This window comes from Dreissena polymorpha, chromosome 10 (genome assembly GCF_020536995.1).
Source record: "Dreissena polymorpha isolate Duluth1 chromosome 10, UMN_Dpol_1.0, whole genome shotgun sequence".
Lineage (NCBI taxonomy): Eukaryota > Metazoa > Mollusca > Bivalvia > Myida > Dreissenidae > Dreissena > Dreissena polymorpha.
Genome location: NC_068364.1, coordinates 80,559,273 through 80,581,300, shown reverse-complemented (window position 1 = coordinate 80,581,300; position 22,028 = coordinate 80,559,273). Strand labels below are relative to the sequence as shown.

Sequence of the window (22,028 nt, the reverse complement as noted above, 5' to 3'; positions counted from 1 at the left end):
ATTGTAACAAACTATGTGCTTTATTGTTCATGTAGAGCACTTCTTGATGACATAATCACTAGTGCAAGCCGGTGTGTATTCAAACTTTCTTAATATTTTTCTTTATTCTGAGTCTATTTTTATTTTAAAGTGTATGAATGGATTAATGAATACTGTACTGGTCCAGGGAAAATTCTAACCCCTGGAAACATGGGGTGGTTGCCCTTCATGAGCAAAATTTTTATTTGAAAAACCTGTCAAGGTGGTAAATTTAAGAATTTTTAATTTACTAAAAAGATAACAAGTATTTGGTTACTTGAAATTGATATCCTTATTGAAAATAAATACAATTTCTTAAAAGCATTTGCATTCTTATTAAATTTAATTAACCAACAAAAATTGTGGTAAAAAAATAATTAGATAGAATGGAATGTTTATATAATTATTTTTGCTCATAACGTTAGTTGTTATTAATGGAATTTTTCAGACTGCATTTGCTATGAGAATAGAAAGATTATGAATGTAATAGAAGTGAATAATAATCATTAAAGCAATATTTGCTTTTTAGCTCATCTATTTTTTGAAAAAAAATTATGAGCTATTGTCATCACCTTGGCGTCGGCGTTGGCGTCGGCGTCCGGTTAAGTTTTGCGTTTAGGTCCACTTTTCTCAGAAAGTATCAATGCTATTGCATTCAAACTTGGTACACTTACTTACTATCATGAGGGGACTGGGCAGGCAAAGTTAGATAACTCTGGCGTGCATTTTGACAGAATTATGTGCCCTTTTTATACTTAAAAAATTGAAAATTTTGGTTAAGTTTTGCGTTTAGTTCCACTTTTCTCAGTAAGTATCAATGCTATTGCATTCAAACTTGGTACACTTACTTACTATCATGAGGGGACTGGGCAGGCAAAGTTAGATAACTCTGGCATGCATTTTGACAGAATTATGTGCCCTTTTTATACTTAGAAAATTGACAATTTTGGTTAAGTTTTGTGTTTAGGTCCATTTTATTCCTTAAGCATCAAAGCTATTGCTTTCATACTTGCAAGATTTATGAACTATCATAAGGGGACGGTGCAGGCAAAGTTATGTAACTCTGACTGGCATTTGGACGGAATTATGGGCCCTTTATACTTAGAAAATTGAAAATTTGGTTAAGATTTATGTTTTGGTCCACTTTACCCCTAAAGTATCATAGATATTGCTTTCATACTTGGAACACTCACAAACTATCATAAGGGTACAGTAAAAGGACAAGTTGCATAACTCTGGTTGTCATTGTTACGGAATTATGGCCCTTTTTTGACTTAGTAACTTTTAATATATGGTTAAATTTTGTGTTTCGATCCACTCAAAGTATCAAGGCTATTGCTTTCAAACTTCAAATACTTACATGCTATCATGAGGTTACTGTACCTGGCAACTTGAATTTTACTTTGACCTTTGAATGACCTTGACTCTCAAGGTCAAATTATTAAATTTTGCTAAAATTGCCATAACTTCTTTATTTATGATTAGATTTGATTGATACTTTGATGAAACTACTCTTACCTGACATACCACAATAGACTTCACCCAAACCATCCCCCGTGCCCTCCCCCCCCTCCCCCCCCCCTAATTTTTTTTGTTTTGTTTTTGTTTTTTTAAGATCATCTCACACTATACCCCCACCCCACCCCACCCCTCCACCCCACCCCCCCACCCCCCAATTTTTTTTTTTGATTTTTTTTTTTTTTTTTTTAAGATCATCTCACAAATTATCACCACACCCTCACACTATATCCCCCCCCCCCATTTTTTTTTTAAAACGGTTGTGTTTGAAATACCGTCCAACCATCGCACCCAAACCCCCCCCCCCCCCCCCCCCCCCCCCCCCGATTTTTTTTTTTTTTTTTTTCGCTTTTTTGGAAGATAATGTAATAAATGTCCACAACCCCACACTATACACCCCTCTTCACTCCACTCCTCCCTCCTTTGTGATTGAAAATGAGAGTCTCTTCACCTTTAAAAAGAAAATAGATGAGCGGTCTGCACCCGCAAGGCGGTGCTCTTGTTTAAATTGAGTGTTGGCAATAAATAGCAATACTGGGTATTCACATTTTTATTGCAATTTATTAAGTATGTGATTGTCATGTATGGAATTAAATACTTTATTATATTAAACATATATACCATAAACACATTATAGGAAAGAATGCAACAGGTATGTACAGTCATGTTTTTTAATACATCAAGTTCATCACACACATACAGTCCAGAAGGTTGCAACATCAACTTTAATCTTTTGACACTAGTGCTGTTTTTTTATGAATTTATTTTTTAACCATGTCACATGAAAGTTTGCTGTGCAGTTTGTAAATAGAACGCCATTGACACTATGGAGTAGACAATAACAGTAGGTTGTTTTCAACACAAATAAATGTTCACACCAATCCTGTGCACAAGTTAACAGTGACACATTCTTTACCTAACAATTATTTAGGAACAGAAATGAAAGGAACAATAGAAAAACCCTAATTGCAAGTTTATCTAGCTATCTTAGTTTTTTTCTCAAAGAAGCTTTGTGAAAGAGAGCCGTGTAACCCATAAATACAAACCCCCTTAGGAGCAAATATCTAATTCCAATGTTTGATATGGAGCTTATAATTACAAATCCCCTTACCTAAATACAATGTATGCACTTGACATCAGTTCCAAATAGGTTTGATGGACTCCTAGATTTTCTAATTAAACTCATATGATAACGATGCAAGACGTATTGACAAGTTTGTATCCCTGCATTCATGATGTATTTCTATGCAAAAAGGATTGACAGGTTTGTACCCCTGCATTGATGGTGTATTTCTATGCAAGAAGTATTGACAAGTTTGTATCCCTGCATTCATGATGTATTTCTATGCAAGAAGTATTGACAAGTTTGTACCCCTCCACTGATGATGTATTTCTATGCAAGAAGTATTGACAAGTTTGTACCACTGAATTGATGATGTATTTCTATGCAAGAAGTATTGACAAGTTTGTACCACTGAATTGAGGATGTATCTCTATGCAAGAAGTATTGACAAGTTTGTACCACTGAATTGATGATGTATTTCTATGCAAGAAGTATTGACAAGTTTGTACCACTGAATTGATGATGTATTTCTATGCAAGAAGTATTGACAAGTTTGTACCCCTTCATTCAAGATGTATTTCTATGCAAGAAGTATTGACAAGTTTGTACCCCTGCATTGACGACATATTTCAGAATATCGGAGAGCGTGTATCAGAGGACCAGCTCCATGACATGCTGAGTGAGGTAGATGTGAACAAGAATGCCCAGGTGGACCTTGGGGAGTTCCTACAGGTAGGTCTTTACTTACAATTTACTTAAGTATACTCCTTGCCTTTCATTGGATAGTTGCATACATTGCAATTTAGTTAACTATAAGAACTGAGTTGGTAATGAACGGTCAAAAGATTTACCATTTTTACCCCCATCATTATCGCTTAGTTCAAGATTTGGACATCAAAATACACGAAAATCAGAGATCGCCGGTCCCGTAAGACAAAAGACATTTAATACAATATCACAATATAGTGGAAATGCTTGGGGGGTTGGGGAGTGGGGGGAGGGAGAATTCAAAGTGATCGCATAATACAAAGGTCGCTTAATTCAAGTGGTTACATGCACAAGATTGACTGTATATCAATGATGAAGTAGAGGTGTATTCTAGAATCACCAAGGATGTCTGTTTGTCTGTCTGTTTTTAAGTACAACATTCTTTCACTTGTTAGTGTCCTAACTGACTTGTATGCATTTTTATGCCCCCGAAGGAGGGCATATAGTGATCAGACAGTCCGTCCTTTGGTCACACTATGCGTCCGTCCTTCCGTCACACTTTGCATTTAGGTTTCGCATTTAGGTTTCGAAAAATTCTCATAACTTCTATGTTCCTTCACATAGCAACTTGATATTTGGCATGCATGTGTATCTCATGGAGCTGCACATTTTGAGTGGTGAAAGGTCAAGGTCATCCTTCAAGGTCAAAGGTAAAAAAACATGTATCAAAGCAGCGCAGTATGGGGCATTGTGTTTCTGACAAACCCATCTCTTGTTCCTTAAATCATTATATTTTTCATAGGGAGTTTGTTATGATCTTCTGTAAAGATAGCTTAAGTTACTTAAACATTTTATTCCATGATTATTGCAACTTTCTTGATAATAGACATGACACAAGGCCACTCGGGGTATTGTCGCTATGGAGACTTGCACCTGTTGAACAAGAAATATTGAAATGGTCCCAGTGACACTGCAACCCATTTTCTCATTCTCACTTAGGGAAAGTGCCTTTGCAATCCTCTCACTCACTCTCACACTTTGTTAGCTTTCTCATGATCATCTTAAGATGTCAAGTTCTGGAAAAAAAAATCACAGGAAATGGACTGGAAGGTATCTCCATTAGCCCTTGGCTTTTATGCAATTAAAAATAAAAAAAGGATATTTGTAGTTTTCTGCGCATAATCAAATTTTTATGCTCCCCCAAAATTTTTGGGGGGGAGCATTATAGTCGCCGCTTCGTCTGTCCGTCTGTGTGTCCGTCTGTCCGTGCACAATTTTTGTCCAGGCTATTTCTCAGCAATTAATGACCGGAATTTAATTAAACTTTATGGGAAGCTTCACTACCAAAAGGAGATGTGCATATTATCAGCCAGTTCTGGTCGGATGATTTTTTACAGAGTTATGGCCCTTTGAAATTTTCCATTAACTGTACATATAGTTCAATTCTTGTCCGGGCTATTTCTCAGCAACTAATGACTGGAATTCAATGAAACTTTATGGGAAGCTTCACTACCAAGAGGAGATGTGCATTTTATCAGCCGGTTCTTGTTGGATGATTTTTCACAGAGTTATGGCCCTTTGAAATTTTCCATTGTACATATAGTTCAATTTTTGTCCGAGGTATTTCTCAGCAACTTATTACGGGAATTCAATGAAACTTTATGGGAAGCTTCACTACCAACAGGAGATGTGCATATTATCAGCTGGTTATGATCGGATGATTTTTCACAGAGTTATGGCCCTTTAATTTTTTTTATAAACTGTACATATAGTGCAATTCTTGTCCGGGCTTTTTCTCCCCAAATACTGACTGGAATTCAATGAAGCTTTATGGGAAGCTTAACTACCTTGAGGATATGCGCATGTTATTTGTGGGTTCTGTTTAGATGATTTATTTAGAGAGTTATGGCCCTTTGAAATTTTTAAGTTGCTAAACCATTCATCGGATTATTTTGCCAAAGTTATGCCCCTCAAGACGTTTCCTTTTATCTGAATATATAGTGCAATATTGTGACAAAAAAAAACCTTTGGGGAGCATCATTGTCTCCGACGGTTTCTTGTATGCAGTGGATATACAAAATTAATATTTTAACAAGTGCCATAATCACCAGTGAAAATATACTTCTGTATAACAATATGTGAACAAATATTAGATAATTTTCCTTAAACTATGAATTTTCTCTTCATTTTATGCTGTAGTACAATTAATATATATATATATATATATATATACATTGTATATATATATATATGTAAAAAAACTTAAATTTTAAATGTTTGTGTATAGAACCCATCATCAAAATGTGTGCGTAACAATGTCATAGATGTGTATGATGGGAGGAAATTACATACTCCAGGCATTTTGGTAGCTTAATGATAGTTTGCATGGATTTATGGGAAACATATATTTAGAACATTTTAAATGCATTTACATTGTTTTTGAAAAAAAGTACTGACAATGGTACACCAAATTAATTAAAACAAGGGACAAAATTGTCACAAAACCAGGTTTTCATTGTGAAAAAAAAAATCTGATAAAGGGAGAAAACTCAAACTGAACTTTTGAAATGACCAAAAAAAATTAACCCCCTTTGTAAGTTTTTTTTTTTTTTAAATCTATTTTTAGTCGTGGCGACCTTGACATTGGAGATATTGACGTGATTCTTTCGTGGGACACACCGTCCCATGATGGTGAACAAATGTGCCAAATGATTTTAAAATCTCACAATGAATGACATAGTTATGGCCAGGACAAGCTCATTTATGGCCATTTTTGACCTTTGAACTCAAAGTGTGACCTTGACCTTGGAGATATCGACGTAATTATTGCGCGCGACACACCGTCCAATGATGGTGAACAAATGTGCCAAATGATTTTAAAATCTGACGATGAACGACATAGTTATGGCTCGGACAAGCTCATTTATGGCCATTTTTGACCTTTGAACTCAAAGTGTGACCTTGACCTTGGAGATATCGACGTAATTATTTCGCGCGACACACCGTCCAATGATGGTGAACAAATGTGCCAAATGATTTTAAAATCTGACAATGAACGACATAGTTATGGCCCGGACAAGCTTATTCCGCCAGCCCGCCAGCCAGCCAGCCAGCCCGCCAGCCAGCCAGCCCGCCCGCATTCGCCAATCTAATAACCAGTTTTTTCCTTCGGAAAACCTGGTTAAAAATCTATATTTTTTATAATATCACATATTTTTTTCTATATTTGAAATGTAATTTTCTTCAATAATTTTTTTTAGTTGACTGAAAAGCATCTAATAAATACGCTAATACGATGAAATATCCTAACTTTGTTGCTACTTTGAAATAGTTTTGGATGTTTTTACATCCTCAGATTTATGTTTGAATCCTTATTAAGTGGCTGCAATAACGTAGGATGGTATGAAAGGCTATTTGCAGATACTTTTCTTCTATTGAATCATCAAATCATTTTTTGTGGTCAAAATCCCATTCCCATTTTAATGCTGTAGTCATAAACATTCCAGAATCCGGCTGGAAAATTGGGATTTTTCTATTAAACATGTATATCCTTATTTAGTGGAAATAATTTTTGTTTGAATGTTATATGTCATATAAATCAGGTGAATAATTTAACAGTTTTTTGTGCAGAGCTTATTGTATAATGCATGCTTTTGTAAAAGCTAATTTTTATATATTCATTAGCATATATCTTAACTTAGCCATGTGGGTCTTGTAATCAGGTATAATACAAAAGTACATAGAGATAAAATATTATAACAATTATAAATATTATGATATGATGGTATGATATTTGATTTGGTGTATATTATAAGAACTACTAACATGACATTTGACCCTGTTTGTCCCTGCCATTTAAAGAATGGTGAAGATACATTAATTAAGTGTGACTAAACCATGTCTGTGGGGCTGAGTGGGCTTGTTATTTGAATCAATTTCTTGTGCCTAGTCCCGATTAGTGCATGTAGTCATGTTCTTTGGTCACTTTTTATGCCCCTGGAAGGTTGGAATAAAGCAGTTGAACTGTCCGTCTGTTTGTCAGTCTGTCTGTCAGTCTGTACTTCTGTCCAAAAACTTTAACATTGGCCATAACTTTTGCAATATTGAAGATAGCAGCTGGATATATTGCATGCATGTGTATCTCATGGAGCTGCACATTTTGAATTGTGAAAGGTCAAGGTCATCCTTCAAGGTCAAAGGTTAAATATATGGCTTCAAAGCAGCGCAGTAGTGGGCATTGTGTTTCTGCCATACACATTTCTTGTCTAGTTTTAAAAACAAAATAGAAGTTACACGGATACACTTAAACATAAACACATGATCTCTTTCAATAGGTGATTATTTTGTTTAAATATTTTCTCATTGCTCTGCACTTGTATTGAAAATCCATTAATAGTTATAGTTGGCATGCAAACTATATACGTACTTTGTATACCTACCATAGAATGCTTCCCAACAAAAATATTGGAAGATACAGTTTATTAGTAATATTGGATACATTCAAGTGTATGCCATATTTGTGTAAACCAACTTAGCCATATATTCAAGAAATATAACAAATTTGAAAGGGTTTACCAGTAACTATGTTATATTGTCACTATTGTGCAATAAGTTTTTACCTTTTTTATAATATATTTGAAAAATAATGTTTAAATATATTTGATAGAATTACAAGAAATTGAATACTTAAATTCTATTGTGAAAAGTTAAAATGTTTGCAAAAACCAAAATGGGAAAACAATATACCTACTAAATGAATTGTATCAGTTTAATTGCATATTCATTGATTTTCAAGTACATGTATAATTATACTGGCATGATACTTGCTTACCTTCCTACGTACAACACTAATGTTGTGAAACAAGAGGTTTGTAAGGTGAACACAATGTTTTAAATATGAACGAAGAATAAAGAAATAAAGTGCCAAATGTCCATTTTTGAAATATTCATTTGATCACATTAGAATCAAATTTTTTGTTTTGTTTGAAATATCATAAGTAAATGACCAATAAACAACTGTGAACCATTGTGATCCATAGCTATTAAACCAGTCTGATTGACACCCGCATGGTTTGATTCATTAGCATCAGGATCCCAAACCATTGAAAATTGGCCCATTAAAACACTTAATCGAAACTAATTAACTTCCTATGATCTGCCAGTGACTCGAATACAAGTCATTAATTTTGGCACAAGAATATTTAACTTCTGTATTTTTGTAATGTTTCTCTGGCAATTGCAATACAATATGTTTGACAGCAAATACTCTAAACATTGCTAAATTCTATCTTCAACATTTAGATCATTGACTTCCTAAAGACTCACCATTTTGAGCACAAAGATCACACTTTTCCTGGCAAAAAACACAGACAGGTTGCAGCCGGATTTTTCAAGAAAATAAACTAGCATAAAACAGGTTTCAAATGTTCACTGTATTTGGGTTAGATCTGTCAAGACATCAGCCCCCAAGTTCTTTGCAGTCTGCACAGGCTAATCAGAGACAACTGATTCAGCTTTTATGGAATTGCTTGTTTAAAGAAAGTTTTTTCTAAATTAATATCAAGTCTGGTAGGAAGTGTCATTTCTGATTAGCCTGTGCAGATTGCTTCGGCTAACATTTGAAGATATTTTTTGCACATGCAGTAATCCTGGTTTTCCAAGAGCATTCATTGCTCATTTTCTTTGCCACTTCAAGTGTGCAGAAATAAAGATTTCTTAATTATTTATTGTTATGTTTGAACCTAGAGGTTATTATCTATGGTGCTGATGTCATATTGTTACTTGTTTTGTTCTATTTTGTATGTTAGGAATTATCTGTTTTGTATAGTTACCGGGTACATTTTTTAAAAATAAGCAGCTCTGATTTTGTTATAACTGTAAGATAGTTTGCTCATCACTTTTTAACAATAACTAATTGCCCATGTTTTTTTTTCTATTACTTGACAATCAAACAAAGTAAATATTATTGTAGATCTTCATTTAAAACAAATAAAGAAACCTTTCTATTTTTATCTCTGCTCTTTGTATTTACTATTTAAATATGCATGTCAAACACATCCACCCATGCATGTGCTTATTTTGGGTGAAATGAATATCTGTAATTATAGTTCCACGCTGCTCTCATGTCAGGGTCACAATCTTTTCACCAATTTAATAAACAGAACATGTTATTAAGTGCCTGTCCTGCTAAAGAGTAAAATAGTCAAATATTCTCATTTAGAATATAACATGGTTTAAAGTTTCATGGTTAAATCTGTTTTTAATTTGATGTTATAGGTGTGTTCTCTTAATCGAAAATACCAAATGGGTTTTCATGTAAGTGCGCTTATAATACATTGCACTTGCCTGAAACACACTATACTACCAGGTCATCTTGGTTAATTTGTTTTTAGGACTACTTACAAAAATTTTTGTTTGGCAAATGACGCAATCCAATTCTGGTGTCTTTGCACTCTATTGACTGTTTATCCATTGAAGCTCGTATGGTCTGTCTCTTTCACAGTTTATGTCTACTATATCGAAGTTGAAAACTGGACTGAGGAGAAGATCTTTAGAGGAAGAAGACAAATCTTGACCCTAGCCCCATTCTTTGGCCATGTAATTCTGTTGTGTGCTTTTGTTTTACCCTCACCCACATGCTTATATACTGACAAGTTTAGGTCGTAACACGTCTTTATGAGACTTTAGGTAAATGTTCATTGGGCTTATGCTCAAAGCTACGTAGACAATTATTACCTTTAACATGTGAAGCAAATATGGCCGTCTGATATAAAATCCATAAGAGTTTATTGATAACTAAGTTAACATTCAGAAGATTGGAAGAAAGAAAATGTCTGAATTTTTATCTTTTAAAACTAAACAATACTTTTTATATGTCGGTCAAAATGTTATTTACTTTTTGAAGATAAGGCATTAAAGAGCTTTCTGTTAAAAGGGTCAAACATAACACAATAACCATTAAAATAAATTTAACTCTGGCCCTAACCTATATGGTATTAAAGAGTTGTTATTGTAAGCCAAATATCATGTTGACACTTGTTAGACATAATAAAGTATATTCAAACATGTCCCCATGTTGAATATGAATATTTATGGAAGTTAATAATATTAAAGTGTCAAAATAGGAGATGAATATCAATGACTTAATGCTATCATATTCAGCAGAAACAACACTGCAGCATATGTAATTACATATAATTAAAATAGGTATCACCTTCAAATACAAATGTTTTGTTTGGACATTAACTACACTTGTATTAGTATTAACAGACATTTTTCTTATCATCAATCAATGTATTATTAATCAATCAAGTCTGTCAGCCTTTTTCTTGTTCCCTATTGCAGTAAGAACTTACGTGCTCTAATATATGCCACTGCCTTCCTTTACAAAAAAAAAGTTGTTTGTTCTCACTAAGTCAACCAACCTTTATTTGTTTATGCCAACCGTTCAAGTTTTTTTTGGTTTTGCAGAGCAGGTTTAGTATTTTGTTTGTTAAATTTACTTTAATAGCTTCAAAATTACCATCATTTTTGCTTCAATCATATTTGCTAAGTTAATTGAAAGTAACTAAACTTAGAAATAATGTTAAATAGAGATTTGTTAGATTTCTGCATGTCATAGCTTATTCTTATTAAATTAGGAGTCATTAAAATAAAATGAAAACAACATAAGCCAGCCAACCAACCTACATTTCTGGCAATATAAGTGTAAACAAATAACTTTTTTTGCCTAACAGGTTAGGTGATTCTTGTCTCAAGTTACATAATGCAATACTAATCTTTGTACTTCTATTAGAAAAAGTTACACCTTCATTTCAACTTGTTGAAGCAAAATACCTCTGTCTTCTTGCTTCTTTCATGCAAGCCATACACTTTGCCTCTCACATGTGTTTGTTCTTGCTTTGTTAAAGTGTAAAGATGTCATAAATGCTCCTGCAAAAGTGTGCAGCAATTCTATGTGGTAAGAAAGCATCTTTTAGGACATAGGTTAACCTTTCAAGAAAAATGGATGTATTTGCTGTTCTGACATTTGGCTGATTTGAGATAACTTTATATTAATGTTCAGTTCCTACTCATTTTTTAAATTCTAAAAAACTTTATGTTATGCAATCTATTGATTCTGACATTTAATTTTGTTAAATCCTATTAGGACGTGTTTTAAGGTCTTGTAAGACAAGACCATGGTTAATTCTTTATGATACAATATAATTTTAAGTAATAAAAGTATTTTAATAATTAAAGCAATACCATATGCTATAAATTATTTCACATCATGGCAAAAAGTGATAACAGAGGCATATACATGTTAACATCTGTTTAGCATCATTTTTGTAACCACTTGTATATGCAAATGTTAACACCATTACTGTACCTTGCATGTGTACCAGATTTAGAAACAATTATATTCATTTACCCTATGTTATCCCCTGTTCAATCACATCTAGTTCACAGTAAGTAGCCTTTAAACCTTTCACAACTTTACATTTATTTTATTTACAAACATTGTGATCTATATTTCAGTTGATGAACGCTCTGAAGATTGGAAGTCTTACCAACTCTAGATTCGCTAAGGCTGCTGAGTTGGCAAGCACAGAGAAAATAACAGTGGAACGCAGTGGGGGTGGCGTTTAATATAACTTTTGTTATGTGTATACTTGTTAGATCTATTTCTTTTACAGTTCATTGACTTTTTTTTACATTATCAGAAGACTGTTTTACACCATCTGATTGTTACGTGTCAATATCATCAACTGTGTAAACATTTAATTTTATTCTGTATATGATGATATTACATTGCTAGGTTTGCTCTATGATTGTTGATTATTGTGCTTTTCTTAAATTTATTCATTCAATAATATACATTTAATTGTGTTTTTTACAGACAAAAGGCAACTGCTATACTCAATATTGTAAAGGAAATAATATGAAGGCAGTGTATGCTGAATTTAAAAAGAGTATGGATTGTTTAGTGCTGAATGATTGTTGTTTTCTCTGTTAATTATAGTTAATTCAATAATAGTCCTTAAAATAAGCTATGTCAATTGTTTTGTGTGTTTTTTTTACAGAAAAAAGGGTTAACTGTTATCTCTATTTTTGTTTTTGTATGTAAATTGTTGTTGTTGTTATGAATTTTAAGTGCTATCCACATGCATCACATTAGTGTATGATTTGTTTTGGTTTTACGTATCACTGTGTGTTCTATTTTGTTTTCGAACCACAACGTGTCTGTTAAATATAATTTGCTATGAAGTACAGAAAATGCTTTTGAAGGAAATTGATTTGAAAAAAAATATTGATCAGATATGGTTCGAAAAAGTAAAGCTTGGAAATGATACAAGATATTCTTTAGGACATATTCAAATCAAATCATGGTCATGCTTTCATACAGGTTTACAAAATGAAGCAAAGGAGTTGTTTGTTTTTGATTTGTTTAAAAACAAGTATTCATAGAGGGCATTGATTTTTGCTTATTTAATATTACACATAATGAAGGGAGTATATATTCTTTAATTGTCTATGAAAATGAGATATGATCAGTTGCGTTAATAGTTTTGTAATGAAACACACATCACTATGCGTAAGAATGTAAGACAAATGAAACTTTGATGCATGAGCGTTATATTATGTAGATCAACATTTATTAGGTTGAACAGAAATATAAAACAAATATAAGAATCTGTAAATAAATGATCAATTTTTCTTAAAGTTCTCTATGAGTATAAGCTATACATGTACATGACATTATTATTATATTTTAAAAGTAGCCCTCAGTATGCTAGAAAAAAAACTTTTCCTTAGCCGCTCTTTAAATCTATCCCTGTAGAAAGGATCAAAACTGTGTCTTAAAGGTACTTGGCATTTCTTAAATTCAAAGATAATTTTCATATAAGGTCTATAACTTTCACTCTGCAGATCTTTTTATAACAAGTTTTGAATTTTGTGCACGCAATATGCAGTGCAATAGAGAATAATTGTTCTCAATGAAGTGTCTTTGGTGACAAACTCATTGTATGGAATTCCTAAGTTGTTGTTATGTGTTTTAAGTAACATTCGCAATAGACTAGTATTACTGTAGTCCATTTCTATCTGTGAATTATTTGTGTTTCCCTGTGTAATGTGTTAATGTATTTTTATTCAGATTGTCTCGGTCTTTTCTTTCCCATAAGTTTCCATTTTCGGGTATATTTATGATTATTTACATAATTATTTGAATTATATACAATCTCAAGACTTTAACAAGTTCTGAAGCCTTATTGGCAGATTTTTCTCCCTTACCATTGTTCTAAATCGAGGCCTTGAACTCATTTTAACATCAAATTGGCCCTTTGGTAAGCCAGATTTAGTCATTACGTTTATCATCATTGCTTCCATTGCTTCTTTCTAAAGCACTATAATACTCACACATTTTGTTGCTTATGACCATTCCAAATCCTCCAGTATCAATACAACTTTTTTTAATGTAACCTAATTTTGTCTATAAATACAGTCAGACACTACATTGTTGTAAACTAGATATCACATTTAGCTCCACTTTTTTTTATCTAGATGGCTTTCTACAAAACTTGAATACTTACTTAGTCGTTTCTTTTAGCCATTCTCGAATCATATTAACTCGTCAAACCTTAATCATGGCAAAATTTTAACTTTACATGGGCCGTTTTCAAACTTGATTTAACACTTTTTTCGAGCACCAATACTGATGTCTATAACACTTGAATACCTGCCCACTGTCTGTTTATGACCATTCCCTATCCAACCATATAAATAAACAGCTTTTTTACATTTGCAAGATTTAAGTTCACATTTAAATCGGCAATTAATCTTGGTTTTGTACATTTTGTCTTAAAACAGTAAACTTTTTACAATCTTAATATACTTTCCAGATTGATTTTTATGGCCATTCCCAATCCATGCATTTCACCGAATCTAACAATTACTTAAACATAATTGTAACTTGAAATATGCCATTGGAAAACAATTAACATTTAATTGTGTTATCTGGCACATTGACTACTTTCTACAAAACTTGTATACACAAGCCTTTGCTGCTATTGTCCGTTTTAACTCTTCTCTGATAAAATCTACTATAATAAAAGTGTCGTTTTTTTACCTAGACCGAATTTTGAGCATCTAAGTGGACAATAAATTGTCTTAACCTTAGTTTACCATTTCATCTTGCACCAAGACTGCACACTACAAAACATATATAAACTGTACCACAGTTGTTACTTATGGCAACGAATAACCCAATCATTTCTACTTTGTTCTACTTTGACCTTAACATTGTAGCTAATAATATTAGAACATGACAATTTGATTATGTTTGTTTTTCAGCAAAACACGGTATTTACAATGAATTATCAAAATGTTTTAACAAATTCCCTTCATCATTAAATACCTCAATTCAAGAACCTGCTATCACATAAAAGTTTACAATGAACATACATTTTCTCAATATCTTGTTTGTAATACTAGTAAATTTACTTGTATTATTAATAAAATCACATGATATTTATTTGTTAAATTTAGCATACTGTATGATTAGCCATAAGGGTACCGTTAGAAGTGTTTGCGTCTGTGACGTCCGTACATCAACCTTTTCTTTAAATGACATCTCTTTCTTAACCACTGGGCAGAACTTGACACAATTTCACAGGAATGTACCTTTGGTAGTCCTCTATTAAAATTGTTAAAATTGTAATTTTTTGTTGATTAATTAGTTCACTGGGCAACAGGGTTTCACATCTTTTCTGAAACCATCTTGCCCAGAGTTTTAATATTTTTGTTATGTAACATCTTGTCCTGGTCCTCTACAAAGTTTTGTTAAAATCACCTTCCCCTGTGGTCAAAACTGGCCGTGCCCTTGTTTAACTTCGGTTATTTGTGTCTATTTTTTATGCCCCCGGATCGAAAGATCGGGGGTATATTGTTTTTGGCCTGTCTGTCTGTCATTTTGTCAGTCAGTCATTGTATGTGTGTGTCACAAAACTTTAACCAAGGTTAAAGTTTTGCAATAACTTTTGCAATATTGAAGATAGCAACTTGATATTTGGCATGCATGTGTATCTCATGGAGCTGCACATTTTGAGTGGTGAAAGGTCAAGGTCATCCTTCAATGTCAAAGGTCAAATTTATTGCTTCAAAGCGGCGCAACAATGTCAAAGGTCAAATTTATTGCTTCAAAGCGGCGCAATAGGGGGCATTGTGTTCCTGAAGAACACATCTCTTGTTTTTCGTGAAAACATAAAACATCCATGAAACCGTCATGGCCAGAGCCTTTATTTGTTATGCAGTATTTTAAGTTCACAGAAAGGCAGACAGACAGACTTAACAAATGTACACCGTCTTCGTGCTTAAATGCACACATTATTCTCTGTCACGAAACTAGGCATAACAACATAGCTAACAAATGATTGTTATTTAAGAATACAAATACAAATAAATACAATCGATGGTAAGAACACGTAGGTTCGATCAAGGCGTTGCTGAAGTTTATTGAACAGTATTATTAAGAATTGCATTTCTTTTAACAAATGCTTCTTTGGTAAATTTACACTATACATTATTCTATTTTTATGGTAAATTTACACTATACATTATTATATTTTTATTATGTCCCCCACCACTATAGTGGGGGACATATTGTTTTTGCCCTGTCCGTTGGTTGGTTGGTTTGTTTGTTTGCCCCAACTTTAACATTTTGCAATAACTTTTGCAATATTGAAGATAGTAACTTTCTATTTGGCATGCATGTGTATCTCATGGAGCTGCACATTTTGAGTGGTGAAAGGTCAAGGTCATCCTTCAAGGTCAAAGGTCAAAAAAACAAATCCAAGGGAAGTAATAAGCTTTAAAGGGAGATAATTATCTGAACCTGCCAAATGATGAAAAATAAATAAATAATAAAAATAAAAGCGGCGCAGTAGGGGATATAGTGTTTCTGACAAACCCATTTCTTGTTATTTTAATGAAACTGGTTTATATGCAGATGAGTTGATATAAAATGTACAGCTACTATGTTTATTTTCTTAACTTAGTGTAACAGAGGTATATATAAAATGGTATTCATCTGCTAAATCAAGGTCAATACAATAGACAATAACGTTCATTTCATGGAATGTTATTCTTAGCGTATCTGCCAGTTTGAATTCTCAGCGAGTGAGCAGAGACTCCAAATCTTACAAAAAACGAGCGCAGTCGTCTAGGAAGTAATTCTATTTATTTTATGCTTTCCGGTGGTTTATAGAGAAATATCAGTGAATTAAAACTGATAATTTCACTGTTTCAAACAGTGAAAATTATCAGTGAAAATTATCGATAAATTTCACTGTTTACTTTGAAATGACGTCATTTTTTTGACGAAATGACGTCATTATCCCAGCGAAATTCTTTAGTTAAACTCTTAAACACTTTATATAAACGGTGAAAAAAGCATAAAATAAAAAGAAAATTTGTTGGATTCGGTGGAATATCGATTTTAATTCACTCGAGATCATAGAAAAAATATATTTTCACTCGTGGCTGCGCCACTCGTGAAAATATTATTTTCTATGATCACTTGTGAATTAAAATCGATAATCCACCGAATCCAACAAATATCCTCTATGTATTCTTCATATTCCACAGGTTTGGAAAACTGTATACATATCTCATACACAATTGTTGTCCTCAACCGGTGAAACCGGAGGGGACTTATGGTTTGCGCTCCGTGTGTCAGTCGGTCAGTCTGTCTGTCAGTCCGTCACACTTTTCTGGATCCTGTGATAACTTTCAAAGTTCTAAATATTTTTTCATGAAACTTGAAACATGGATATATGGCAATATGGAGAGTATGCACGTCATTTCATTTCGTTACTACGTCAAGAATTCTGGTTGCTATGGCAACAGATAAAAAAATTTTTTTTTTACTGACAATGGTGGATTTTCACCGGTAGGGGACAATATTGCTTGGCAATCTCATGTTATTCATAATACCATACTATTTAATTTTTTAAATAGACAGACACGTCTTCTCTCAATAAACGTAATTTGTATATGGAGATTTATTTAGAGGGATATATACTTAAGATAAACTGTAAAAAGCATTTTTGAGTTTTTTTAGCGATATAATTATATTAACGGCTTAAAATGCTTCGGAAAACTAAGTTTCAAGTCATTTAACTATTTGTAAATTAGCTTTTAACATATCAATTTAATGACATGATTGTTTTGCACAAACCGGAGGCGGTAGTTTTTGCAGACCAGACTGCTGAGATTGCTGTTCCTCGTAACCGGATGCACATTGAGAACACATCGATTTACACCGGCTAGAACATACGATTCTCATGCACGTTTATGCAACATCACCAACATCAATACTTTTGTTTCAAAAACCTTACGTGGAAAGAATCCTAGTCTTTTCGGCACCTGGACAGTTCGGACTTGAGTCACTTCGGCACTCGGTAGTTATTTCGGCACTTGAAATTAGTTATTTCGGCACTTACATGTAGACGCTTCGGCCCTTTTTATGTTTTTAGAGAAGTACCGAAGTTTTTAATATATTAAATGCATTAATTGTTAAAATAATATATTTCAATATGTATTGTCACCGGTACTTGCGCTTCGCGCAAACTTTATTTTTTCAAAATAACCTAAGTATTTAATATATATTATTGATATATTAAATTGGAACATACAAATAAGGCAAACGCATCGAATTAGTTTTATTTATCAGTTTTATTTTTGTGGTTTGAAAATTATAAAAAACAGATATTGCAAAAAACAACAAAGATTTACATAATAATGTCTCATATTCATGACTTATGATTGACTATTGTATACTTATTTTATATTATTCAAAAACACCAACACCAACAAAATTCTTGTTGTTTTTGCTGTAAAACCATTTATTGACTTAAATAAGACAACTTGAAAATTTATGAGCAAGTCCTTTTAAAGTCTAGTCTAGTATATAAGCCAGGTATAACTTAATGATTTCAACTAGTAAATAATGACATACCAAACTCCGCAATTAGTGTAATCAATTTATTCCATCTGAACACTGTATATTATATTTGTATTAAAGTTTTAGGCGATTATACATTTTTAGCTCACCTGAGCGATAGCTCGGGGTGAGCTATTGTGATCACTCACCGTCCGGCGTCCGTCCGTTTGTCTGTCTGTCTGTCTGTAAACAATTTGTAAACATCTTCTACTAAACCATTGAGCCAATTTCAACTAAATTTCATGTGGAGCATCCCTAGGTCATGGGACAGAAGAATTGTTAAAAAAAATTTGATCACATAACCAAGATGGCCGCCATGACCATATATGGTAAAAACCTTAAAAAATCTTCTTGTCAGAAACCGCTCATCAGATTTTCAAAAAATTTCACAGGGATGACCTTTGAAGGCTCCCCTGAAAAAGTTGTTCAAAGAAATTTGATTCGTCAAAAAACATGGCAGCAGGAGCTCGTTGAACTTTGCATGTTTATTCGTTTTTGCCTATTTTGTGAAAACTTTAAAAAATCTCCCACATTTTTTGTCCGATCCTTTCCAAATTTGCAGTGTCTTTATATCAATGAGGACACGATTCCTACAAAAAAATGAGCATTATTGGTCCATGAAGTACAGAATTACCTCCCCTTGAATTGAGAAAATGGTGTTTATGCAATAAAGTCCAAATTTTTCATCCAATTCCTTCCAAACTTGCACAGTGTCTTCATATCAATGAAAACTCGAGCCCTGTCGAAAATGAGCAATATCGGACCATTAAGTCCAGAATTATCTCCTTGAGATGGCAGATTTAGAAATAATTATAGTGTACTCTTTTTTCCAATTAATAGTGCTATTAGAGTAAAGGATTGCTGGCTACAGGCCAGGTTTCTCTGACACGATTCTCTTCTGATGGCTTTGCTGCAGACCACATAAACCCTTAACCCAGAAAAGTTAATTCTTTCTGCAAATGTTTGTGACTGTGGAAATCATTGAAATAAAAGGAGAAATTGCTGAAATTAGCATTTTCTCCTTTCATCACAATGCTTCCTACCCTATTTAATCAGTTTCTTCTTATTCCATTATAATTTAATTTGTCGTCTGCAACCTCTTTCAATTTGGAAAAGGGTTAATTACCAGAAATCAATTAATGCTGTAGTTTTGTTGATGAGAAATTATTTTTCCTTTAAAATGGGAGGTGATTATTGCTTAGGAAATTGCTCTGGTAGGGTTGAATCATTGTGGGAAATTGAGAAATTGTTCAGTCCAAAATATGTTGATTGGTAAAGGGTTAAATGGATACCATTTTTAAAATGGGAGGTGATTATTGCTTAGGAAATTGCTCTGGTAGGGTTGGATCATTGTGGGAAATTGAGAAATTGTTCAGTCCAAAATATGTTGATTGGTAAAGGGTTAAATGGATACCATTTTTTTCCAAGTTACCCTTTTCCTTATGCGAACATGGGTTGCCTGTTTTGTGGATGATATCTTGTCAATTTTGAGAAAAAAGAGGAATCTCTTCAAAACAAGCAAAAATTCCTTTTATCTCAATGTTTAAGTCCACTTTTTAGCGTACCTGAGCAGATCATATTTTCCTCCTAAACCATTGAGCCAATTTCAAACAAATTTCATGTGGAGCATCCTTACGTCACGGGAAAAAAATATTGTTAAAAAAAATTTGGTCACATAACCCAGCTGGCCGCCATGCCCATATATGGTCAAAACCTTAAAAAATCTTCTCGTCAGAAACGGCTCGTCGGATTTTCATTTTTTTTTACAGGGATGATCCTTAAAGGCTCCCCTAAAAAAGTTGTTCAAGAAAATTTGTTTCGTCGAAAAACATGGCCGCAGGAGCTCTTTGAACTTTGCATGTTTATACGTTTTTGCATATTTTGTGAAAACTTTGAAAATCTTCTTGTCCATAACCATAAGGCCTAGGGCTACCAAATTTGGTATGTGTTGAATTCTTATAGTCCTCAACCAAATAGGTAGAAAACATTGTGTTTAAAGGAGATTTTGCTTGCTATGAGCAATTTCTTCTTTTGTCTTCTTAAGTCATCTGAGGTAGAAGGGTAACTCCCCTAACAGTACATCAAGAAATCCTTCATTGCATAACACCTGTGAAGATGTAAGGTCAACTTCTGTTGAACCCATAAACCCTTTACCAAATGACAACTTTTGGACTGTCCCAAATTCAAAGAGGTCGCAGATGACAAAGTACATTGTAATGGAATGTGAAGAAAAAGCTTTGGTAGGGTTGAAATCATTGTGATAAAAGGAGAAATTGCTCAAAATAAGCAATTTCTCCTTTAATCACAAATGATTTCTAGAGTCGTCTGCAATAAACCAGTAAATTCTTGTTATTGTTTGTAATGGGTTAATCCATTTCCACATTTTTGGTTGGAATAACCCATTACCAAACGGCAACAGAATTTATGGGTTTGGTGCAGAAGACTGTATAAATCATTGTTTTTAAAGGAGAAATTGCTCATATTGAGCAATTTCTCCTTTTATCACAATTATTTATACTCTTCCAAAGCTATTTCTTCATATTCCATTATAATTTTAAGTGTTGTCTGCATCATCTTTCAATTTGGGACAGTTCAAAATGTGTCATTTGGTAAAGGGTTAATGCTTTACCAAATGACACATTTTGGACTTTCCAAATTAAAGACTTAAATTGTAATGGAAAATGAAGGAATTGATTTTGGTATTTTATAAATCATTGTTATAAATGAAGAAATTGCTCAAAATGAGCAGATCTGGCATCATCATTTAGACATTTTATATTAGATATATACTTCACTTTAATGTTTACATGTTGGAGTATATAGGGTCTACCATTCCCTTGGTCCTCTTGTTTCAAATTATGCCCCTGGGGTCAACTTTGACCCTGCCCCAGGGGTCACACAATTTAATAAATGCTTAAAAACTGCCTATTTAAAATCTTGTCTAAAACCATTGGGCGTAGGGCTACTAAATTTAGTTCTGCAGTTACATCTCATAGTCCTCTACCAAGTTTCTTCAATTTACGCCATTTGGGTCAAATTTGGCCCTGACCCGGGGGTCACAAATATGAAGATTATATGCTTATAATTTGATTATTTTGTGAAAACTTCTAAAATATCTTGTTTTTTAATACATTGATGTGCTTATTATATCTCAATTCAATTTTAATTGAATCTTGTCAAACATAATTATGAAAAAAGCAATGAATATAGTGCAAACATGTACAAATGTAATAATTAGAGAGTAAGTAAAAAAATCGCCCAAAAAGGGAAACGCGACAAAGTGACATGGTGAGCTTATGTGACCGTGTGATGTCCGGCGTCTGTATGTGTGTGCGTGTGTGCGTGCGTGCGTCCGTCAACAATTTGTTTGTGTAGGCAGTAGAGGTCACAGTTTTCATCCACTCTTTATGAAATTTGGTCAGAATGTTTATCTTGATGAAATCTGGGTTGGGATTGTATTTGGGCATCTGGGGTCAAAAACTAGGTCACTAGGTCAAAAACTAGGTCAAATAGTAGAAAAACCTTGAGAAGACAGTAGAGGCCTAGGTTTTCATCCGATCTTTGTGAAATTTGGTCAGAATGATAAAATCTGGGTTGGGATTGTATTTGGGTCATCTGGGGTCAAAAACTAGGTCACTAGGTCAAATAATAGAAAAATCGTGTGTAGACAATAGAGGTCGCAGTTTTCATCCAATCTTTATGAAATTTGGTCAGAATGTTTATCTTGATGAAATCTGG

General features: G+C 33.4%; 1 protein-coding gene across 7 annotated transcripts in view; it reads left to right on the top strand.

The window, feature by feature from the left end:
• The window catches only part of LOC127847051 (glycerol-3-phosphate dehydrogenase, mitochondrial-like), a 60,482-nt gene that overhangs the window by 34,454 nt on the left and 4,000 nt on the right, over positions 1-22,028 (top strand). For 2 of the 7 annotated variants that reach the window (XM_052378590.1, XM_052378593.1), the window contains exons 16-17: positions 3,233-3,331; positions 11,828-14,818. In XM_052378590.1, coding sequence (XP_052234550.1) covers positions 3,233-3,331; positions 11,828-11,938 — 210 coding nt within the window. In that variant the 3' untranslated portion in view covers positions 11,939-14,818. Of the gene's footprint in view, positions 1-3,232; positions 3,332-8,608; positions 8,724-9,809; positions 9,905-11,827; positions 14,819-22,028 lie in introns of those variants that run through there. The other 5 variants (XM_052378596.1, XM_052378594.1, XM_052378595.1 and 2 more) reach the window with 5 other exon arrangements.